The 22,124-nt window shown below is 32.9% G+C and overlaps 11 protein-coding genes across 11 annotated transcripts, besides 1 other annotated feature; 5 read left to right on the forward strand and 6 right to left on the reverse strand.

Annotated features, from left to right (window-relative positions):
• Positions 1-75: 75 nt before the first annotated feature.
• TVAGG3_1017990 ((methyl)glyoxal oxidase) lies at positions 76-1,320 on the reverse strand (the record flags this gene model as incomplete). The annotated part of the gene is made up of 1 exon (XM_001325079.1): positions 76-1,320. One exon carries the CDS (start codon positions 1,318-1,320, stop codon positions 76-78), a length of 1,245 nt encoding a protein of 414 aa, XP_001325114.1.
• A 247-nt stretch (positions 1,321-1,567) lies between these two features.
• Positions 1,568-2,257, reverse strand: TVAGG3_1018000 (perineurial glial growth protein family; the record flags this gene model as incomplete). The annotated part of the gene is made up of 1 exon (XM_001325078.1): positions 1,568-2,257. The coding sequence occupies one exon, from the start codon at positions 2,255-2,257 to the stop codon at positions 1,568-1,570; it is 690 nt and encodes a 229-aa protein (XP_001325113.1).
• Positions 2,258-2,598: 341 nt separating this feature from the next.
• Positions 2,599-3,216, reverse strand: TVAGG3_1018010 (uncharacterized protein; the record flags this gene model as incomplete). Its single annotated transcript, XM_001325077.1, has 1 exon — positions 2,765-3,211. One exon carries the CDS (start codon positions 3,209-3,211, stop codon positions 2,765-2,767), a length of 447 nt encoding a protein of 148 aa, XP_001325112.1.
• Positions 3,217-3,246: 30 nt separating this feature from the next.
• On the forward strand, positions 3,247-4,026 carry TVAGG3_1018020 (protein of unknown function (DUF296); the record flags this gene model as incomplete). The annotated part of the gene is made up of 1 exon (XM_001325076.1): positions 3,265-3,693. One exon carries the CDS (start codon positions 3,265-3,267, stop codon positions 3,691-3,693), a length of 429 nt encoding a protein of 142 aa, XP_001325111.1.
• A 978-nt stretch (positions 4,027-5,004) lies between these two features.
• TVAGG3_1018030 (auxin efflux carrier component 1B-related family) lies at positions 5,005-6,488 on the forward strand (the record flags this gene model as incomplete). The annotated part of the gene is made up of 1 exon (XM_001325075.1): positions 5,074-6,399. The coding sequence occupies one exon, from the start codon at positions 5,074-5,076 to the stop codon at positions 6,397-6,399; it is 1,326 nt and encodes a 441-aa protein (XP_001325110.1).
• Positions 6,489-6,604: 116 nt separating this feature from the next.
• TVAGG3_1018040 (uncharacterized protein) lies at positions 6,605-7,780 on the forward strand (the record flags this gene model as incomplete). The annotated part of the gene is made up of 1 exon (XM_001325074.1): positions 6,790-7,704. One exon carries the CDS (start codon positions 6,790-6,792, stop codon positions 7,702-7,704), a length of 915 nt encoding a protein of 304 aa, XP_001325109.1.
• Positions 7,781-8,620: 840 nt separating this feature from the next.
• Positions 8,621-10,033, reverse strand: TVAGG3_1018050 (spectrin binding; the record flags this gene model as incomplete). Its single annotated transcript, XM_001325073.1, has 1 exon — positions 8,621-10,033. One exon carries the CDS (start codon positions 10,031-10,033, stop codon positions 8,621-8,623), a length of 1,413 nt encoding a protein of 470 aa, XP_001325108.1.
• A 191-nt stretch (positions 10,034-10,224) lies between these two features.
• On the forward strand, positions 10,225-11,195 carry TVAGG3_1018060 (galactose-binding domain-like family; the record flags this gene model as incomplete). Its single annotated transcript, XM_001325072.2, has 1 exon — positions 10,335-11,195. The coding sequence occupies one exon, from the start codon at positions 10,335-10,337 to the stop codon at positions 11,193-11,195; it is 861 nt and encodes a 286-aa protein (XP_001325107.1).
• A 271-nt stretch (positions 11,196-11,466) lies between these two features.
• Positions 11,467-11,488: a mobile genetic element.
• Positions 11,489-11,924: 436 nt separating this feature from the next.
• On the reverse strand, positions 11,925-13,009 carry TVAGG3_1018080 (uncharacterized protein; the record flags this gene model as incomplete). The annotated part of the gene is made up of 1 exon (XM_001325071.1): positions 11,925-12,605. One exon carries the CDS (start codon positions 12,603-12,605, stop codon positions 11,925-11,927), a length of 681 nt encoding a protein of 226 aa, XP_001325106.1.
• Positions 13,010-13,246: 237 nt separating this feature from the next.
• TVAGG3_1018090 (A-type inclusion protein-related family) lies at positions 13,247-16,467 on the reverse strand (the record flags this gene model as incomplete). Its single annotated transcript, XM_001325070.2, has 1 exon — positions 13,288-16,299. The coding sequence occupies one exon, from the start codon at positions 16,297-16,299 to the stop codon at positions 13,288-13,290; it is 3,012 nt and encodes a 1,003-aa protein (XP_001325105.1).
• Positions 16,468-17,196: 729 nt separating this feature from the next.
• TVAGG3_1018100 (nuclear pore complex protein NUP155 family) lies at positions 17,197-20,648 on the forward strand (the record flags this gene model as incomplete). The annotated part of the gene is made up of 1 exon (XM_001325069.1): positions 17,197-20,631. One exon carries the CDS (start codon positions 17,197-17,199, stop codon positions 20,629-20,631), a length of 3,435 nt encoding a protein of 1,144 aa, XP_001325104.1.
• Positions 20,649-22,124: the final 1,476 nt, after the last annotated feature.

The raw sequence follows: 22,124 nt of genomic DNA on the forward strand, positions 1-22,124 counted from the left end.
CTGAAATAAAAACATTTTAATTACTAAATTTATCATAATAATTTAAAACAGAATAAAACATACAGTCGAGCCCAATCAATGATTCAAAGTTCTTGCCGATTTAGGTGGCTTTCGTGTATAAATTTTCATATTCAACAGAGCTCTCTGCCTGAATGAAGCAGGGCCATTTTCATTCTTAGCAGGCATTTTAATTGGTGGAAGACATGATCTTGCTGTTGCCGGAGGACTTGGGTTTGCATTGTTTGCAACTTGCTGGATAGGAGCAATAAACATCTCAGTTTTCTCGTATAACTTCTTGAGAGTTTCCAATTTATGCTGAGCTGCATTTAATTCATTATCCATATTTCTAATTAAATTCAATTCATCGCGTTTTAAGTTTGCTTCTCTGATTTTGTATATTTGGTCATGCTTCTTTTCAAGATGTTGCAATGCATGGCGTGTTGATGCATCCCATTGCTGCTGAAAAGTGTTTTCTTCAGTAAATTCAAATTTATTTATCTCTGCACGCACTTCTGAAGCTTCAATGTATTTCTTGGCAGCAACAAGGCTTTCTTCACGTCTCTTAAGTTCAAGTAATGCTGGAGATACTTTTGGAATTGATCTTGGCCTTGATTTTTGAAGCTTTGAAGCAGCTCTATTGTATTCCTCTTCTTGTTCTTTAACAAGGTTAGTAAGATTTTCTTTACGAGCAGCGTAAAAATTATTGAGAACACGATTCCAACGAACTTTCATATCTTCGTATGATTCTTCTGCTTCAGCTACTTTCGCTTTAAGCTCTTCTGCTCGTTCTTGAGACATTTCAAGGGTAGCCGCTGCTTCAGACAGTTGAATTAACTGTTTGAGTTTGTCTGAATACATATCTGCAGTATCGAACTCTTGAATGTCGGTATAGTGATTACGTTTTTGGCGTAGAACTTCAATCAACTGTTGATATTGATCTGGATTGTATGTTTTGAAGGGATTTCCATCGATTAGATATTGAACTTCATCTTCTGCTTGCTCTTGTGTATATGGTTTTGGTTTCGGACGAGGAGCTCTTGTTAATGGTGCAAATTTTTGTGCCATCATTTGTCTTTCGGGGTATTTTTTCATATAATCTAAGATAAATTCTATCTTTTCAACTACTTTATCATCACCAGAGTCCATATATCTTCCTTTATACAGATTTAACGGATCAACAATGGCAGGATATAAGTTTGGATCAACAAGAAGTATATCCACACCATTTAGGAGACCACATACAACATCTCGAGGATCTGGGTGAGCCGCAAAGTCATAAAGATAATTAGACTTACGTGGTAAGTTCTTCTTAGATTTCATTTGAATTTTTTTCGTTACAAAAAAATAATGTGAATTACATTGAAGGTTACTGATCATACAATAAAATTACATTATGTTAATGCACTTGAAACACATTCGAATTTGCCTTCAACTCATTGAATTTGGTTCTGAAAGTTAGATCCAAGCCAAACAATAAAAACGGAGAAACATAAAGTAATCACTTAAAATAAGTAGGATGTAATGATTAGCATTTTTATTAATCAGGCATAATAACAAACAATTGAGTTTAAATATTATAGAATGTAACATGTGGCTTAACTTTTGGAACCTGCTCAAGTTCTTCTTTAGGAGCATTCTCATCTATGATTGATGAACGCCTCTTTTGAACTGGTTGAGGATTTGTAATTCGATTTTGAGCGGCAGGGGAAGCAATTTCGCGTGGAGTAGAATTGTTTGGCGAAGAAATTACTCGAGGTGAAGAAATTCCTGCTGTTTTCAAACGTTCAGCAACGGTTGGCGACTTTGGTTTATCACTTTTAATTTCCTTACATTGACAAGTGGCTCCTTTTGATCCGCATGCACATGTGAAGCCATTCCAGATGCCTTTGTCAACAAGTTTATGACCTTTATGACAAGTTTCTGCGCAAACATTGCAGATACCATCATATTCGCCCATGGCGCATGTAAGGCATACCCAGGCATGTTGAGCAGGAACGTTTGTACCAATTTTCAAATTTGAGCATAATGAATTTCTTAAAGAGCACTTGCATGGCGTCTTTCCACATTCAGCCCCACAGTCACAGTTAAAGTATTGGGTACCATGTACCGGAACAAGTGCATGACCAGCATGGCAAGTTTTTGCACAAGCTTCACAGCAGCCCAATTCATTAACAAGGCCGCAGGTTCTGCAATGATACATTTTCTGTTCGCATCCGCGTGAGCCTTTAACAAAAGTACATTTTGTCTGTGATAGCATTCTAAAAAGTGACAAATAAAATAAAACTCGAGTAACGTTTCCTAATCAGCAAAATCTGAATTATGTGATTTTTACTCCATAGGATAAACATGCTATGCACTACAATGCCGTCCATATACATATGCTTGGAATCGAAAATAATATCTGGTCATGATTTGAAGCCATGACCGAATTAATTAATATAATTCAACTCATAGGGCTATACACAAACTTTGATTGAGTGTAACTCATTTTAGAGATTAATATGTTTCAAGTTAAATAAAATACAACAAATTGATTTCCAACAACTATACATAGATTTAGTTCAGTCAATAAGAATGAATTTTATAGGTATTTAAGATATTTTATAGTAATAACAGTATATTTAGTACAAAAAAACAATGAAAATCGATATATATATAATAAGTATTGATTAAGGTAGAACATAGTTATACATGATTTGGCAAATTTGCCTCTGGATATTCAATAAAAAATAAATTGAGAATTATCTGAATTAAATCATAAAAATTATCCTAAAAGACCATTCAACCATGCATCCAAATCTTTTGGTTCTTCCTTCTTTTGCACAACAGGCTTTTCTGCTACAGGAGTTGGTACAATTTTTTCTTCAGGAGGTTCATCTTCCATTGGAGGTACAGGGACCAAAAAATTGGTTTCCATTTGCTCTTGTAGAGAAAGCTTTGAAAGTTTTTCGGCTATCTTGTTTAAATCTTCTTCAGAAAAAGAAACTTCTTTATTTGAAACTGGAAGTGGAAGTTGTTTAGAGCATGCATCAATTGTTGCCTTCAGAAGTTCATCTTGTGAATCATTTTCTTCAAGTTGTCTCAGTCTCCATTCATTAGATTCTAATTGAGGGGCTTGACGATTACCACCTCTTCCTCCACGGCCTCCACGACCTCCACGGCCGCGATGATGTGCTGTTTTGACTCTTGGTGGAGCTTCTTTTCTAACCATTGTCTAAAAATATAAGTCAAAAAGTGACTTTGTCTTTTTTTTTTCATTTCACTATGAGTTCTGGAAAGGGTTATATTGCATTCAGGCTACGTCCTGGTGAAGATTTATACACATCAATACAAGAACAAGCTGTTAAAAATGGTTGTAATGCTTGCGCTATTGTTACTTGCGTTGGTTCCTTAAAAGAATGCCATGTAAGATTAGCTGGAGCAACAGCAACAGATCAAGTCATTGTCCCTATCCCTGGACCGCTAGAAATCGTATCATTAACAGGAACAATAAGCCAAGGAAAGGCTCACATTCATATTTCAGTTTCTGATAATAAAGGACAAGTTTTCGGAGGACATTTAGTTAAAGGGTCTCTAATAGAAACTACTGCTGAAATTGTTCTTGTAAATTTAAATAATTTTGGAATCCAATTCACACGAGAATTCGATCAGGCCACAGGATTTAACGAGCTTGTTGTGAAATATGATAATTAATTATACTTTCTTTATATGTTTCTGTTCTATTTTAAAATAAATTGTTATATTTTAACTTTTATTGCTACAATATGAGAAATTCTTGGCTAAAAGATCTTAGTTATTAATGTACCATCAAATATTTTTATTATAAAACATTGTAGCGCGGTTAATGTAAATTGTATCTGAAAAATTTTCTTTTTTGGAGAAAGACACCGTTGAATCCCAAATATTCATCCTGTACAGTGCGTCTATATTTACATTGTTGCATGCTAAGTTCGGTCAACGATAGAAATTGAGTGGAAATTAATCGTCGAGGAAGTACGATTATGTAAAGTAAAAAATGTTGTGGGATTTTTAATATTATATATTATTTTATAATAAAATTTTTTTGAGTCATTTTAAGAAGCACATATAATTTTTTGAATTTAAAAATTAAAGTAGTGTCAAACGAATTTATCACTTAATTTAATACTCAGATTTCTTAAAATTAATGAAAAAAAGGTTTTCTGAGAACTTTTGAGAATGGTTTTCAAATTCCATTATTGAAAATATATAGGTATTGTATGAAATTCAAACTCTATATTTATTAAAATTCTAAATTTTTAATAAAATAACTTTTCAGAGGAATATGATTTTGAATGGTTGATTAATAAGTATAAAAATGTCTACGATTTTAAGGAGGGAATTGTTCCTTATGAGGTATACATCATAACTATATACCTCATAAGGAACAATTCTCTCTTGATAGCTGGGAAACTTTCTCTGAATAACTTATCATTTGGAGAAAGTTTCCCAGCTATCTATTAGAAACTAAAGGCTGTGAGGCACTAATATATAATCAGTGCCTCATAGCCTTTAGTTTGTTATTAAAAACGAGAAAACTTGTTCGAAATGATAAACAATTTCGAACAAGTTTTCTCGTTTTAAGGAGGGAATTGTTCCTTATGAGGTATACATCATAACTATATACCTCATAAGGAACAATTCCCTCTTGATATCCTGGATATTTTTGAATATATTTTTTTAATTAAAGTTCTCAAAAGTATTATCAAAAGTGATTTTTTAAAAATATCTCCAATTAATTAACTAATTAAAAGTATTATATTTTTAAAATTAAATAGTTTTTCAATTTTTTTGAAGGAATTGAGATACTTCCCACGACAATAAAATTGAGAGGTTTACATTATGACTGATCTTAGCATGCAACAACATTAACCTCGTAATTGATAACTTTTTTTGTCAAATCTTTCCATATTTCAAGGTTATAATTTATTTTACTGTTTTATTATCACTTCATATTGAATGGATTATAAACTAAATCGATGAACGACAAAACTTATATCGCTCTCAATTTTTTCAAATTTTGATAGGATTAGAACGATTAAACAATTCAGAAATATGCTGGACTGGTTACAAGCCTTTCAGATATATGCTGCCGTATGGATTATTATCTTCATAGGCCTTCTTTGCGGTGGTTTGAAGATCTTTACTCCAAAGGATGTTTATTCAATTCGTAGATTAGTTTATTTAGTACCGATGGCTGCAATGCTTTTCCGCGAAATAGGTAATAGTAAGCTTAAGAAAGACACATGGATGTCTTTTCTCCAAGCTGTTTTAGTTCAAGGCGTTTTACACATCATATCTTTAGTTTATGCTTTCATTTATCATCCTGACGAATCCGTTTCCATGAAATTCCTTAAGAATGCGATGTCTTTATGCCAAACAGACTTCTTATACTATGCAGTTCCAATTTCTCAAATCTTATTTACACCATCTATCGCTGCTCACGCTGCATTAGCATGTTTCCTTCAATACCTTTGCATAGTCCCACTCCATGAGATACTTGCACTCACATTTATTCCAGACTGTGAAAAGAAAATGAATACGAAACATGAACCACAAGATCCAGTACCTCCTCTTGAGCCAAAAGAAGTTCCAAATGCAGACCAAGAAGAAGAGGAGGAAATGGCTGATGTTTCTTCAACAGGAGAAGTAGAAGTTATTGATGAAAACGGAAATCCTCATATTGTTAAAGTACAAGAAGATGAGCTCGAAGAAGATCATCATGAAGATCAAAGCCAAAGCTACAGCAAGCCAAACGAAGCAAACAATTCCGATAATCAAAATAAAGAATCAAATACACCAACAGACACGCCAAAAGAAGAGGAACCACAAGAAACAAAGCAAGAACCACCTCCACCAGATGTTCCTACTGATAAACCAGCCCAAAAACCTGCAAAATACTGGTCAAAGAATTGGCTTATTTTCTGGGCTTTTGTCAACCAATTTACCATCTGTGGAATTCTCGGAATCATTTGGAGCGCGATCGGAATCTCAATGCCAAAGTTTTTGGAGGGATTAGTTACAGATCTCGAAAAAGCCATCTTCGCAGCTGGTTTATTCTGCAATGGTGTCGTTATCTGGAACCATTCCTTCAAGAATGCTCCAGTTTTGGACGTAATTGTTGCTGTATTATGCCATTTCTTCGTAGAACCAGCACTTTCTTGGGGATTTTCCGCATTAATTGGTCAGGACAAGGATGTTACAAAGTTCCTTATCTTGTCAAATGCAGCTCCTGTCGCAATGTACGCTTATCACCTCTCATTAACCTTCGAACTTGGAGAATCAATGATTTCTTATAGCTTGTATTGGACATCCGTACTAACTCTCCCTGTTTATCTCATTTGGACGGCAATTATTAATTATGCACCTTATTTTAAATAATATATCTTATTTAATTGTTATTTCTTATGCTTTTGTTTTATTTACAATAACTAAAAGCGAATAATAAACCATCAAATTATATTTTTTTAAATTTTTTACTTTTTTATTAACTTCTGTTCTTAAAATAGCATTATATCGATTTAGACATTATTTCTCTTATTGATTTTCTCTCATATTTTTAGAAAGTTTTCTATTTCAAGTATTCTTTTCTCATTACACTTTAAGCAGAACAAAAATTCAAGTGTAAGAACAGCATTTTACGGATATTTATTGGTATTGATAGCTATTATTGTTCATATACCAATATTACGAAATTTTCGTTATCCAAAAGTCGAAGAAGACTTATTTTTCAGGCCATTTCCAACAAATTTGTTTAACACTTTCAATGAGATGTATGATATTCAAGAAATTTCCTATGAAAGATGCAAGAAATGTAGATATAAAATTCGAAATACACATTCTAGTAGCACTCCACGCGATGTTATAATAGCATGCTCAATAGGATATCCTATAAATCTTGAAATATTCGTTAGAACACTTAGACACTCCGGAAGTAAAGCAAAATGTATTTTTCTAGTTGACAGCTACTCATACAACTTTATCACAGATGAAATTTACGATAGTGTATATGAATGTGGTGGTCAAATCATACCATGCGGCTATATTTCTGAAATGACAAAAAGTGAAAAACAAAATTATATTTATATCATCTGCTACGAGTTCATTATGGCGAATTTTGATAAAATAGATAGAGTTATTATAGCAGATATGTATGATACAGCGTTTCAAGGAGATCCATTTAATTATCAAATGGAAGATGACAAATTAAAGATTGTTGATGAATATTCGAACTTTACTACAGAGCCAGGAATGACCAACAAAATTTGGATACATAATTTTGATCCAAAACTTGAAATTAAAGACGAAGAAATTTATTTCTGCACAGGATTCATTGGAGGAAAAGTAACAATTGTTTACAGATTTCTCACATTGTTTCTTGAGTACATGAAGATGGGAGATGAGTTCAAAGACCAAGGTTTGTTTAATTATCTTTATTTCTCAGGAAAATTGAGAAAATATGGAATAGAAGTTTCTCCAAAACGAACAGATGAATTTATAAGACACACTGCTGGTCTACAACTTGGAACATTTACAAAAATAGGAAAAGTTAAAACATATGACAAAAAAACATACGCATCTGTAGTTCACCATTATTATTTGAATCCAGGATTCGTGGATTCAATATTCTCTCACTGTCCAAATATTAGTTATGATAATTTGTTTGATATTTATCCAAATGAATAAACAAGTATATCATGTTAGTTTTTCTTCAAAAATTGAAATTTCGAACAAGAAGTCGAGATATTTCTTGGCCATATGAGAGCCGGTTTATGCAAATAAACATCAAAACTGGGATATAATGATTAAATATTATTACATCAATTAGTTTAAGCTGTCGAATGGAATATGCAGTGATTCAAAGATTTCAATGATTGGACACTTTTTCTAAATTATTGTAACTATTTTTTTTGTGAAAAATTTTATCATTTTCATGAGTGGATTTCATTATGACCTACTTATGGATTCTTTGAAAGAACACAATGATATTTTGTGTAGATTATTTAGACTACGAACATCAAGTAACAGCGATATCGACGCATTTTTCAAAGAAAATAATAATCACATATCGAAATACATTGATCGATATATTAAGTCTTATTTGATTTTAATGACAAAGTATATTCAAAAACATCGGTGTTATAATTTAGAAAAGGGTGAATCATTGGATGAACACATTTTTCAGAAATATTTTGGATTAGGATTAACTGAATCAAATCAATTAAAAATCAGTCACTTATTGATGATGATGTGAAGCTACATCGAAATTTAATCTTCACATTCAATGGAAATATATATGGATATCCTTTAAATTATAGAATAAAATAGCTTTTTTTCTTTAATACATTCATTCAACAAATTTATGCCACTCTAATATATCAAATTTCGGTCATTTCACAAATTCTACTTTTTATAGAAAAATATAATCATAATCATATACTTATATTTTTCACATGTGAACTAAGATTTGTTTATATGAAAATTTCAATTTTATTCGAAAATTATTCATTGTGAGCCTGGATTTATTGTTTGTACTTCCTTAACATAGCTTTTAAAATAAGAATATCGATTTCAGAATAACCCAGAGTTCCGCAAATTTTTCTTAATCGGAATTTGCACCATGTGAAATAAGAAGTTCGACTGTTTCTTTACTATTATATTCTGCTGCAATACTAAGAGCTGTTTCTCCTCTTTTATCTTTTTCATTGATATTTGCACCATGTGAAATAAGAAATTCGACTATTTCTTTACGATTATTTTTTCTTACTGCGCAATGAAGAGCAGTTCTACCAATGTTATTTTTTTCATTGATAATTGCACCATGTGAAAGGAGAGATTCGACTATTTCTTTTTTATTATTAAATGCCGCAATATGAAGAGCAGTGTATCCATCTTTATCTTTTTCATTGATATTTGCACCATTCGAAAGAAGAAGTTCGGTTATTTCTTTACAATTATTTTTTCTTATTGCAAAATGGAGAGCAGTTTCTCCTCTTTTATCTTTTTCATTGATATTTACACCATGTGAAATAAGAAGTTCGAATATTTCTTTCTTTTTATTAAGTACCGCAATATGAAGAGCGTTTTTTCCATTTATATCTTTTTCATTGATATTCGCACCATGTGAAAGGAAATATTCGCAAAGTGATGGAATACAGAACCTCACAGAATTAATAAAGCATTTGTTAACATCATTAGTTAGATCGAAATAAACTAACAATAATTCAAGATTATTGTATTCAACGCAATAATCTAAATCAAGCCATGGATTGTATTCGTTCATCAAGAATGTAACAAAATCAATGTTGTGTGAAATAATTGCGTATCCCAAGCAATTTACTTCTGGTTTTTTATATTTCAAACATTCACTCATGATCTCTGGATTTCCTCCTAAAAATGAAAATAGCAGACATTTTTGGGTTATTTCTGACTTAAATTCTGTCCTTAAAAACTTGAAACAATCGACAGCTCCGTAGTAACAACATAGTTCAAGTAGTGAATTACTATCATGAGAAATTGGATATAAACTGCTTTCAAACTTTTGATTTTTATCAAATCCATCACTTTCAGTGAATGATATGAATGTTTTTAGGTTATTGTCCATGATTGCTTTGTAAATTGTATGAATTTCCAGATTCTCTAATGAAATTTTTGTGAAATCCGAATTCTTGCTTAGTATAATTCCATATTCTTTATAAAACAAGTAGTTAGAAACATTTGGAACATCTATAACTTCTTTTACTTGATAATCATCTGATAATTGTTTCGCAAGTTTCAAGTATGACTTTGTATAGCTGTTTCTAAACGAAATAATACTTAAAATATCTTTCACAACTTTAGAAGGATAACATTTATTGGAATCAATCAAATCTGATTTGATCATTGTGTAAATTGTGTTTAATTCTTTTTCGTTATTTGTTTTTAACTGATACAATACATTGTAGCAATCGATATAGTATCTGCCGATACTTCTCAATTCACTATATTTATTTGGAAGAATGTCTTGCTCGGACATCAAAAATTTTTGAATTTTATTTTCTGAACATTCAAATATGATATTCTTGGAATTTTATGTATTTTTAATAAATTAGGAAGAAAAGGACATGTTGTTCGTGTGAAAAAAAATTCCAAAAAAATCCATTTGTAATGCACTTTTTCGATAAAATTTTTGCATTTTATTTGCTGTGCAGTCAAATATATTGTGTAAACAAATTGAAAAAGTAGCGATATTCTTGGAATTTTATGTATTTTTAATAATTTAGGAAGAAAAGGACATGTTGTACATGTAAAAAAATTTCCAAAAAAAAATTCTGACAATGAGTGTTTCTTTAACATTAGATTCTCTCCCAAATGCTGTTAACATTGTTAAACCGGACTTTACAATAGTAACTGATACAGGAAGCTATCCGGTTCACTTACTTCTTGCTGTAGCTCAGTCGCCAAAAATCGCTTCTGCATACATGGAAAACAATGAAATAAAAGAGTATAAACTCGAAACTCCGGATCCAAATATGCTATTTAAACATATTGCAGATTTAATTCATGGAAGTACAATCGAAATTGACTCTGTTAACGCATTCTTCTACAATGTTGTTGCAATTGAACTTCAAATTCCACAATTGCTTCATGCCTGCAGAAAGTTTTTACCAGATTTAGGTCATAATACAGTTATTGAATTTAATCCACTTCATCCATGGAAAGGAATCATTTCATACTTCCACCCATATGAAGATGAATCAGAACTCCAAATCGAAGTCTCATCGAGTTCTGTTTACGGAGAACCAGAAAATCTTATTCTTCAAGACAACACTCCTACATATTGGGAAAGCGAAAATCTTCGTGATTCTTACTGCCTTTTCGATTTTGTTAACAAAGGAGTTAAACTCAGTGCTTATGCCCTTAGATCTTCAAATAATATGACAGATGAACTTGATCCAAAGACATGGCGCGTCGAAGGCTCTCATAACAAAGATGAGTGGTTTGTTTTAGACGAGAAATACGAAGTTAATGACTTAGTTGGTGCTTCTCTTGAAGGTTTTTACGAATGTCAAGAAAAAGCCAGTGATGATGCTTTCAGATATATCAGAATCACTCAAACTAGTTGCAACGAGAAAGGAACGTTTGTTTTCAGACTTGCACGCGTCGAATTCTTCGGAGAAGTTGTTTCTCTCGAATAAAGACCTTTTTATTGTGATCACAATTAATAATACAATGTGTTAAATTTAACATGAAAGAGTTAAGATTTAGATAATAATTTTTAATTAAAATTTCTTTAATTTAATGCTTTATTGTGACGTAATCAATTTAATAAACAAATGTTATTATCACAACAGATTATAAAACTAATTTGACAATATTTATCAATTTTTTTTTATATTGAACTATCTATTATGGATTCTAAAAGATATAGTACCTTTCATCGGGTCAAAAATGATAAAACCATATTAAGGCTTCACTAACATGACAAAAATTAAAGTCCCTTGAGATATATATTCTATGATGTATATCAATGCTATATTTATCATTATTTTTAATTTTTATTGACCCACCCAAAAAAAGCCTTCTTCCACTAACATGAGTTATAACGTACTTAAGGTTAATTTTCAATGGCGCTTCACGCCAGTTGTCAAAAATTTGAATTAAAGTCAGATGGGCGCCTTAGTTTACAAAAAATACGTTATTAACACCGTGAGTCTTCTTCTAGAGATCTTTTTTAGATTTTGAAACAATGAAAAGATAGAGCATGATAGATGCATGCTATATTTAAGTTTATTCATAAAAATATCAATTCTATCATAGAGAAAAAGTACATTTAAGCGCAAAAAATTGAATAGTTCTAAACTAAGGCAGTGATCCCTTAAAACCATGGAAAAATTTCCTGCACATTGGCAAATGAGCGTTCTTATTCATCTGATTCTAAATACCTTTCCAATGCCTTTAACTATGCGCTTGGCCTCTCTCTCAGTTTTACATCTATGTCTTACGCGCTGTAGTTTCTTATTTATTACTTTCCAATCAGAATATGTTATTCTTCCGTCTGAATATGTTGTTTTCTCTCGGGATTTTATAAGGTTATAATATTCAACTTTATAGCGAGATCTATCAATATCTTTATCTGTCATGTATTCAATTGTAGTGGAATAATTCCATTTCTGTGAAACATTAGCAATTTCCCAATCAAATTGTATTGTATATGTCCTATTTAAAGACATCCAAATGTTGCGGGTTTTGTTTATAAAATTCGAGTAAAAAATGGAATTATCATCATCAATTTTTTCCTCAAATGTGTTATTGTAAACATCAAACTCCCCTTCAACTTGCCAATGACCAACAATTGCGTCCGATTTAAGAGAATCTGGAAGATTGTAAGAGGAACGCTCGGAAACCCAATTTCGAATTTGAGGAATCTCATATTGGACATCTAAACGATTATATGCAACATTATCAACAAAGAATACCTTAATATTATGTGATCTCGATCTTCCTGTAAGACGTGTCAAATAATCTTCAACTTCATTCTTAAAGTAGTCTGATTGACGATATCTATCATCTTCCTTTGGAGCATGGTATGTAAATATGAGACCCATTTTATAAAATATTTCGTCTGTTTTGAAAGATTCATACAAAAGTCGCAAAACTTGCTTATTAGAATTACTTAGCTTGTTTTTGTGCATAGGAATGACAAGTGCAACTGCGGTAATACCATATAGATGATTCTTTATTGCTGAAAAAATATTTGAAGCTTGAATACTTGTATTTGCGCCATGTTTCCGAAATCCATTTGTTTCAATGACATATTTGATGCTATTCCCTGTGATGTTATATCCAATTTGATCACCATTTTCATAAAGTATGGTATTTTCCGGAGAGGAAGAATTATTTCCCAAATATAGATTTCCAAATAATGTTTTACCGGATCCTGGTTTCCCAATTAGATACAATGTTGTAACATTATATAAAATTGTATTCACCATTAATTTTTCGAGGTGTGATATTGAGTCGTGAAAATTCACTTTTTCCGTTAAAATTTCCAAATTTACATCTATTCAATTTTTTAAATAAAAAATGATATTTAGCTTATGCGAATCATTATATGTCTTTCTGCTGTTTCAGAGTTAAAAAATTCGGAAGAAGACGATAGGAGCAAATGTATCTTATTTTGTAAATCACAATTTGGAAAATTAATAAAATCAATTGTTTACGAAATCAGAAAATATCCAAAAAAAATTGTAAAAAAACAAATAAATATTTAATAAACAACAAATAATATTATTGATTCTTAGCAGCCAAAGCCGCTTTAAGCTTTTCATTCTGATGCTTGAACTGATTATATTTATCAGTCAATTTCGCAAGAGATTGTTCTCTCTTTTGGAGCATTGCCTTCAATCTCTCATTGTTTTCTTTCTCTTTCTCCAATTTGAGAACTTGTTCTTCTTGAAGAGCTTTCATTTCTATGTATTTAGCTTTGTAACTCTTCATTTGAGCTGTAACTCTTTCGAGTTGTTCCATTTCTTTCGTGCTTTCGCCAGTTCCATTTCTTGAATCTGACAAATCTTCTCTTAATGATCTTGCAGCTCTTGCATGATCCAATTGGTCTTTCATGAAGGCAACTTTCTTCTTTAATTCCGCATTTTGTCTTTGAAGCTTTTGTGTATACTGAGCAGTCAGCTTTGAATCAGGTTGACCTCTTTCAACTCTATTTTCATCATCATCTTCGGCTTTCTTTTCTGCAGCAGCCATTTTCATTCTGTAATCATCAACAACTTCTCTTTGTGATCTCAGCAACTCTTCCAAGCTTGCAATTCTGTCTCTTAATGATTCGTTTTCGCTGTTCAAAGCTTTCAATCTTTTTGCAACTTCAGGTAATTTCGAATAATCTCCATCAGGTCCGAAACCTCCATTTGCAGCGTTTTGCATTTCCTGGTATTCCTTCAATCTTGCTTCTAAATTCCTAGCAGCTTCATCTTGTATATCTCTTAGTCTCTGCTTGAATGATTCTCTTTGTTCTTGAAGTTGTTTCTCCAATCTTTCAATTGTGTCTTGAGAATCACTGATAACAGTGTCTTTTTGCTTCATTCTTCTCGCGTAATCATCAAGCATTTTCTGTAAATCTGCCATATCTTCTGCATTCTTCTTGAGTCTATCTTGTCTTTCTTTCTCTCTGGAATCTAGAATTCTCTTTTCTTCTGGTGTTGGATACAAAAAGAATTCTCTTGCTGTTTGCATTTGAAGCGAAATTTCTTTTTGCTGAACTGAATATGATTGTGGGACTGTTGAAATAAACAACTGTTCTTTAGGACGTTGTGGCACTACTTTTATTGGTTTAGGTTCAGTAGTTGCTTGAGGTGGTGGCAATGAGGTTAATTCAGCATATTCAGCTCCTAATTTTTGCAATCTTTGCTTGAGTTCTTCGTTTTCTGCTTTGTTATTTTCAAGTTGAGATTCTCTATTTCTAAGTAATTCTTCTAGTTCTTGTATCCTTGCCTTCATTGTCGCATTCTCATTCAAAGCTGCTTTAAGTTGTTTTTGTACATTCAAGTATTGTTTCTGGAGATTTGCAACCCATTCATCTCTTTCATCTGGATTTATCTCAACGAAATCAGGAGGAATTGGATCTTCCCCAGCTTGAACTTGAACATCAACATGACTTATTGGTTCTATTGGGCTTTTCTCGCCTTTCTTTGTTTTAGTCTTATTCAGCTCTGAATCATCAACAGAAGATGGAGAAGAAGGAACAGATTCTTTCTGTGTAAAACTGAAATCATCTTTCGGTTCATTTCTCCTTTTCTTTCCTTTCCTCTTTGAGTTTCTCTTCAACATCGTTCCAGCTCTGTCAACAGCATCTCTGAAACTCATCACATATCCTTCATCCTGCTCGACAATGACTTTCATGTTGCCCAATGGTGGATTTTCTCTCATTTCCTTGAGATAAGCGTTCAATTCTCTCGTTGCTCTGTCGATTCTCGCTTGTTCGTCTTCGGCAATACGACCATCGAGATTCTTTAGGAGGTCATTGAGATCGAAATCCTTTCCTAATTCATGTACAAGGCCTTGGATGATTTTATCCATTGAGTTTACTTGAGCAATTAATTCAGCAATATGTTTTTCACGGATTTGGACCATGGCTCTGAGCTCTTTCAATTCATCAATAGCTGCAGGTAGACCAAATTCACCTTTTTCGTATTTCGAAACTAAGATTCTTAATTCATTAATTTCATTTGTTTTTTCTTCAATATTTAGACGTGTATCATCAAGAATCTTCTTAGTTTGTTCACTTGAGTTCCTGTATTCTTCAAGTTCTTTCTTTATTGCCTCAATTTGTCTTTGAGATTCTTCTGCGTACATCTGTTTCTCTTCTCTATAAATGGCAATTTGATTTGCAAAGTCTTCACTACTGTGCTTGTATTGGAGAAGTTCTTGCTCGTTTTGGTTAAGTAGATCTTGTAAATGATCAATTTGTCTTTGGCGTCCTTCAACAGCTTGCATGAGTCTTCCTGCTCTTCTTTCTTCTTCCTGTAGTTTCATGATTCTTTCTCTGAGTTCTCTGTTTTGCTTTTTGTAGTTTAATAATTGTTGGGACATTTCATCATCGATTGGAGTAGTTTTTCCTAAATCTCCACCACCAGCTGTGACTTGTGTTGTAGTTGTAACTGCATTTTTGTCATATTTGCGAAGTTTATTCTCATATCTTTGACATCTTCTTTGAATATCAGCAATTTCGTTATCTTTCACAGTAAGCTGTTCTTTCATATCTTGGAATGCATCAAGAAGAGTTTGATCACGTTTCATAAACTCCTCAGTAACATTTTGCAATTCTTCGTTTTTAGCTATGAGATCTGATATATCTTTTTGCATCGCTTTCTTTTCTTCTAAGTTTTGTGTTAATTGCTGCATTTGTTTTTTGATTGTCATTTGATTTTTTTCTGCCTCTTTTCTAAGTGTTGTAATTTGGATGTCTTTTGTAGCAGCATCGTTGATCCTACTTGTAGCTTCGCTATTTTGACGTTGAACTTGATCTTCATACAATCGCAATTTCGAATTTAAAGCATTAATTTTTTCTTCTAGAGCTGTTTTCTCGCGACTCAGTTTTTCTCTGTCGTTATACATTGTGTTGTTTTCTTCTCGAAGCTTTTGTATTTCTCCCGGATCAACATTCGAAGATAATTGTAAATTTGAGATATGTTCGCGGAGAGATTGATTTTCTTGCTGGAGAGAATTAATCTGCTCTTGCAAAGGTACTATTTGCTCAGCAATAATCTGCTCTAGCGCGGCGTCATCCATATTTCCACGCTAAAGCAATAAAAAATTTTTAACGTCCTTCAAAATCTTTCTTCTTGAGTTTATAGGGGCAAGTCGTAACATATGGGTTATATTCTAATGACGGTAATATTATGAGTCGAACTGAACGTTCTGAACGCGCTATTAGTTAAGCTCAAACTTATTTCTACAGCATAATTTAATTGAATCGTTCTCATTATATTCATATTTTCTTAAATATTGATTAAAACATTAAATGTTAAGATAGGCTATTAACTATTAAACTTGATAATTCGTGAATCTGTGTAAATTATAAACTCAAAATTCATTATTACATATCGAGATATTTAAGACTCACAAGTCATTATAATTTTGCATTACACACTGACACTTTAGCGAATAATATCAGAAGATTTCAGATTCTCAAAATCAAATTTAATTTTATGAAAATATGATTCATAGTAAGTAATCCCATATCAAAAACTACTTGATTAGACGTTTAATTCTCAAAATATGGTATTTTGGCAAAATATTTGTAAAATTTTATTTAATTTATCAGAATTATCATGCACAAAGCCTAAGGATAATCGTAAAATCATGCAGATCTAATGTATTTTCATATTTTGTTCTGGTGAATTAAAATGTTTTTTTCATGATTAAAAAATTTTGCATTAATTATGAAAAATTTGTACTGAAAGTGCTTTTCGATGAGCATGATTAAATCTTTGTCTAATCATTTGTTAATTTTATTAAGTTTGATTCTAATTTTTTTCAAATTTAAAGAAGAATTTATGACGAAATATTGCTAAACGCTGTTATTAGTTTACTTTGTAGTATTATTCAAGTGTTAGCAGTATGTTGCTGCACCGCTTATGGAGATATGCGAGGACATTAAATTTTGTAAACCATTTAAAATTTGTGATGCTCCGCCGAGATCCATCATCTTCGAGCGAGCAGGACTTTGCGAGTATAATAACCAAGCTGAAAGATCATTATAAAGCAGAAGACCAGCAGAAACAGAGCAGTATTAATGCAAGTTCCCTTGAATTTCTTGATAGAAGAAATTATCAGTCTTGCCAGGTTTCAGATTTGGTATCAGCTGCCGAATTTGATCAATATTACTATCACCCAGCAAATGTCCTAAATGCAGCGTCAATTTGTCAAATCAGATTATATTTTGGAACATTCCCCGAAATAAACTTATGCTACTGCGTTGTTGACGACAAATTATTCTACTGGAAGAAAGGCGATACAGTAGCTAAGATGTTTCGTGCAAAAGGAAGATATATTTCAAGCGTTATTATAAATTCACCGGATGAAGAAGTTTTTTACTCAAAAAATGTAAAATGCGTATTAGCAATCTCCACAGATACCACGATTTGCGTCATTCCAATTAAAATCAACAGTTCTTTGTTTAATAATGAAAAAAATACAATCGAAGATTTTCTCGACTTACAGTCCATTATTTCGACAGACTCCCATACGTTCGTTTGTTCCGCATTATGTCCAACCGGAAGCGGCTACATTTTCGCTGGTTCTGATACAGGAGCTGTTTTCTTGTTAAAATACAAAGTTAACAAGGCAAACGTTAATAACCGTAAAATCAAAGCATATATTTTACCAAACAACCCGTTAAAAATGAAAGCATTCAATTATTTCCTTCATTACCTCCCAACACAGTTCTTTGAGAGAAATTGCATTGTACAACTCTGTTTCGAGAAGACCAGAGGCTATTTGGCCGCTTTAGACCGCACTTATCGCTTAAGATTTTTCACAGTTACACATGATTTCGTAGTTAACGAAATTGAAGGCCTGATCGGTGAGCAGTTCCAGCCAATCGTCAAACTCGTCGACGTACCAGCCTCAGAATCCGGGAACATTGTTTTTATTGGAATAACAAAATCTGGCGACAGATTGAGTTTCGCTCAAGGCATAAATATCATAGATAACTCGTTCTACATCATGCTTGTTTCCAAGCGCCAAATGGTCGAATCTCAAGGCCAATCAAAGATGAACGAGTGTCTCGACGGTGTTTCGACTTTGAACTCTACCGTTGTGATCAACAAGGGTAAATTGTGTCTCGTATCGTCTTTATCGTCGATCCAAGATATAACACAGCGACCAGAAGAATTATTTAACATTTCTACGGCGCCAGAGACATGCTTATCAGTATCTAGTGCATCGCATATACTCGAATCATTAGAAATCAACGCTTTCAAGGACGCTTTTGGATGGCAACACATAGAAAAAGCACCAAAAATAGAATTAGTCACAACGAAAAGAGTAATTACCATCAAATTCAACAGACCTGTAGATATCCTCTCGAACTACATCAGAGAAAGCAACGGAAACTACACACCGAAGATATTTAACTGGATGAAAGCAAATAAACAAGAAGCAGGAGCCACAGCTTTGTTACTAGCATCAGAGGATTCATCACAGAAGCTCCAAGCTCTGTTCGTACTTTCACAATTCGCTAAAAATGAAATAAAAATGAGAGATGATTTCAATCAGAGCCTCCACGTATCCAGCCAAGCTTTCCTTTTACGTGTAGCCCGCATTTTAGAGCCAGCTTGGTTCTCTCCGCTCTTTGAAATTAAGATAAAGAAAGCAGATGGCCAAACCACAACGAAATACAAGATTTCTTCACTGTTCGATGACTATACGACCGAATTTATTGTCAAACAGCTCACTAATGTCAACGAGTTGATCACTGAATACAACAGAATTTTGGTTACTCTTAAAAACGACATTAAAAAAGACGATAAGAACGATAACCAAAATGAAAATGCATTTCTCTATGAATTATCATCATATGTTCATATACTTATTGAAGTATTTACATTCATAGAGATTGTTGGTAAGCAAAATAAGACTTTTATAACAAATGCAATAAATTTGTTAGATGAATCATTCAAGAATAGACTCATTTCGAAGGAACTAGGTGAAGAAAGCACAGATGGCTCTCCACAGGTCTCAATTGTCGATGCTCTTCGCGAATTATGTCTCCAAATGTTCGCATCTGGTGGAAAGGCCAAGCTCGGACACGAACTACGTCGTAGATGTCCAACCTTCTTCACATTAGAGGATTCCCAGCTCCTTACAGCCCTTGCCGAGCTAAATCGCTGCTTGCCAAACTCTCCAACATTAGAAAGGATCGTAGAAACCATCCTAAAGTTGGTGAACAGAGCAGTAAACCTCGATTACGTATGCCAAAAGCTCATAGAGCTCAAGCATTTCAAAGGCGTTGTCGATATCTGCTTGGCCAGAGCCGCTGCCATTGATCCGAGCCAGAAAGCTTTATTGTGGTTCAAAGGCCAGCGTCTTAAGACTGACGAAGCAGGTACATATGCCTTTGATAAGAGATATCAATGTTATGAGCACATTTTCCAGCTTATTAACGAACAGAAAGCCTTCGATATCATGATTACCACCAACGATGAGCTTTTCCACCTCTGTTTGTACCAAAGAATCTTCCAATTACACAAACAAGAGCAATTACTTTCCAGAAACACTCCATTCATCGAAGAATACCTGCAAGAGTTCGCACCAACTTACATGTGGTCCTACAAAGCCAACCACCGCGAATACAGCCAGGCAGCCAACGAATTATACAAGATGGCGATGTCAGATAAGATCGAAGCCACTCTCCAGAAGCGAATCGACTATCTTCAGGATGTTGCCAAGTACGCGATTGCCGACAACATGTCTTCGATGCTCAATGAAGTACAAGTCCGTCAGCAACTCGCTTTAATCCAGAAATCTCTTTCAGAACGAACAGGAAAGACAATGGACAAACTCCTCGACAACCAGACACTTCTCAACGAGTGCACGTCATCCGGACAATGGGATCTTGTCCTCAAACTCATCGCCGCTTGTCCTGTCCAAACAAATCAGAGAGAACAACTGATTTCGCAAGTTTGGACAAATATGTTGGTCGAACAATTATGGAACACTTCACTTCACCAGGCATCAACCATTATTGTAGAGACGATGAATGGAAGATCCAATGCAGGAAATGATGTATTGATTCCGAAGATTGTTGTTCCTGTTCTCGAGGAATACAAAATGAACAGAAGAGGTGAATGTTTATGGGCGGAAGACACAATTATAAAGTGTGGAGCAAAGCCAAATGACGTGTTCCAGGCGTATTACTCGATTTTGGAAAGAAGTAACTTGACAAATCAAGTAAGAGCTGATTACACTTACGCGGCAATTAAATTGGCAAATTTGGGTGCAAAAGTGACAGAAAAACAAGTATTGAATTTGAGGAAGTGGATTAGCGAGGTAGGAAAGGGTTTGCCTTTCTTCAATGATGCACTTAACTTGTTGGCATCTATCCCTAATATTATATAATATATATAGATATATAGATATTTTTTTATTTATTTGAATTTTTTTTATTATTATTTAAAGTATAAAGTAATTTTTTTCTTATTTACTTATGGTTCTTCATAAAAGCTATTGTTGGAGTACTTTATGAGACTCTGTTTGTTAAAAGGTATATATATTTGCATACATTCTGGGCGGAAATGTTTATGATATTACGGGGTTTTGAGTCAGAAAGTTCTCATTTTTCCTCTCAAATCATTGTTTTTAATAAATGCTCATTTATATTTCGACCTTATATAAGGGAATGCATTTCTATTACATCGCGATTAAGGAGGTAATAATGTTGTATAAAGTTAGTTTTCATATAAACTTCATTCTAGTTGTCAGAACTTTGCTATAAAGTCTAACCAATAAATTTCTTCATCATAACTTTTAATCTTCTACTAAATGGCGTTCAAATTGAGTATGATCATTCTTATTTACATATTTATTAATGTAGTGAAGATTTAAGTAAAAAAGTTTTGTTATCAATGGAAAATGTTTAATTAAATTATGCATATATAAATAAGAATTAAATATGAAAAATAAATTCTTATAGATATAATTCTTCGTTAATTTCATCATCTACAACCTCATCTGAATCGAAAATTCCATCCTCATAATCCCTTCCATTTGTTGTATACAATGGATCATCCATTGTTGTTTGTTCAACTTGAGTTGATGGATTTGTAATTATTGTTTCCGCTTCAACTATATCAGATTGTTCTTTCTGATCACTTTTCTCTTTTACGCTGTCTTTCTTCTTCAGATAAACAACAATTACGATAATAATAGCAATTACTAAAAGTGCAGCAATGATTCCAGCGATTATTGGGATTATATTTGATTTAGGTTTAATATTTCCTGACCCTATTCTATCATTTCTGCCATTTGATGTGATACTGAGGTTTAATTCAACATTTGGGGATTGTAAATCATCTTCATCAACTGCCCAAACAATAATTTTGGTTGGACCTAATTTTGTATCTGATTTGATTTCAAATTTTCCTGTGAAACTTTGCCTTGAAGCTGTTGAAATTATTTTTGCAATTGGCCTGCTTTCATTTCCTAATTTTGCATAAATAGTAATTGTATTATTTTTATCTGGATCGAATACTTTACCTTTGATTGTGATGTCCAGGTACAGCTGTTGAATTTGATAATGTCACGTTAGATAAAGAAGGATAATTTCTCATAAAGAAGAAGAAACCGGATTCAATGGATTCTATATTTTCTTTGTCAACAACTTTCACGTACAAGTTGTGTTTGCCATGTTTAACTGTATTTGGAATCTTGAAAAATGTTGAAAAGTTTCTGTTAGTTTCAAATTGATTAAATTCGTAATTCAGACTATTATCTTCGAATTGTGAATTATCGACTCTAAATCTAACTTGTGAATTTGATTCTGCGAAAATACTGCCTGACAATTCAATTGATGAATTTTCATGATAAATTCTTTGTGTTGGGAATATCACATC

This window comes from Trichomonas vaginalis, chromosome I (assembly GCF_026262505.1).
Source record: "Trichomonas vaginalis G3 chromosome I, whole genome shotgun sequence".
In the NCBI taxonomy this organism is placed as follows: Eukaryota; Parabasalia; order Trichomonadida; family Trichomonadidae; genus Trichomonas; species Trichomonas vaginalis.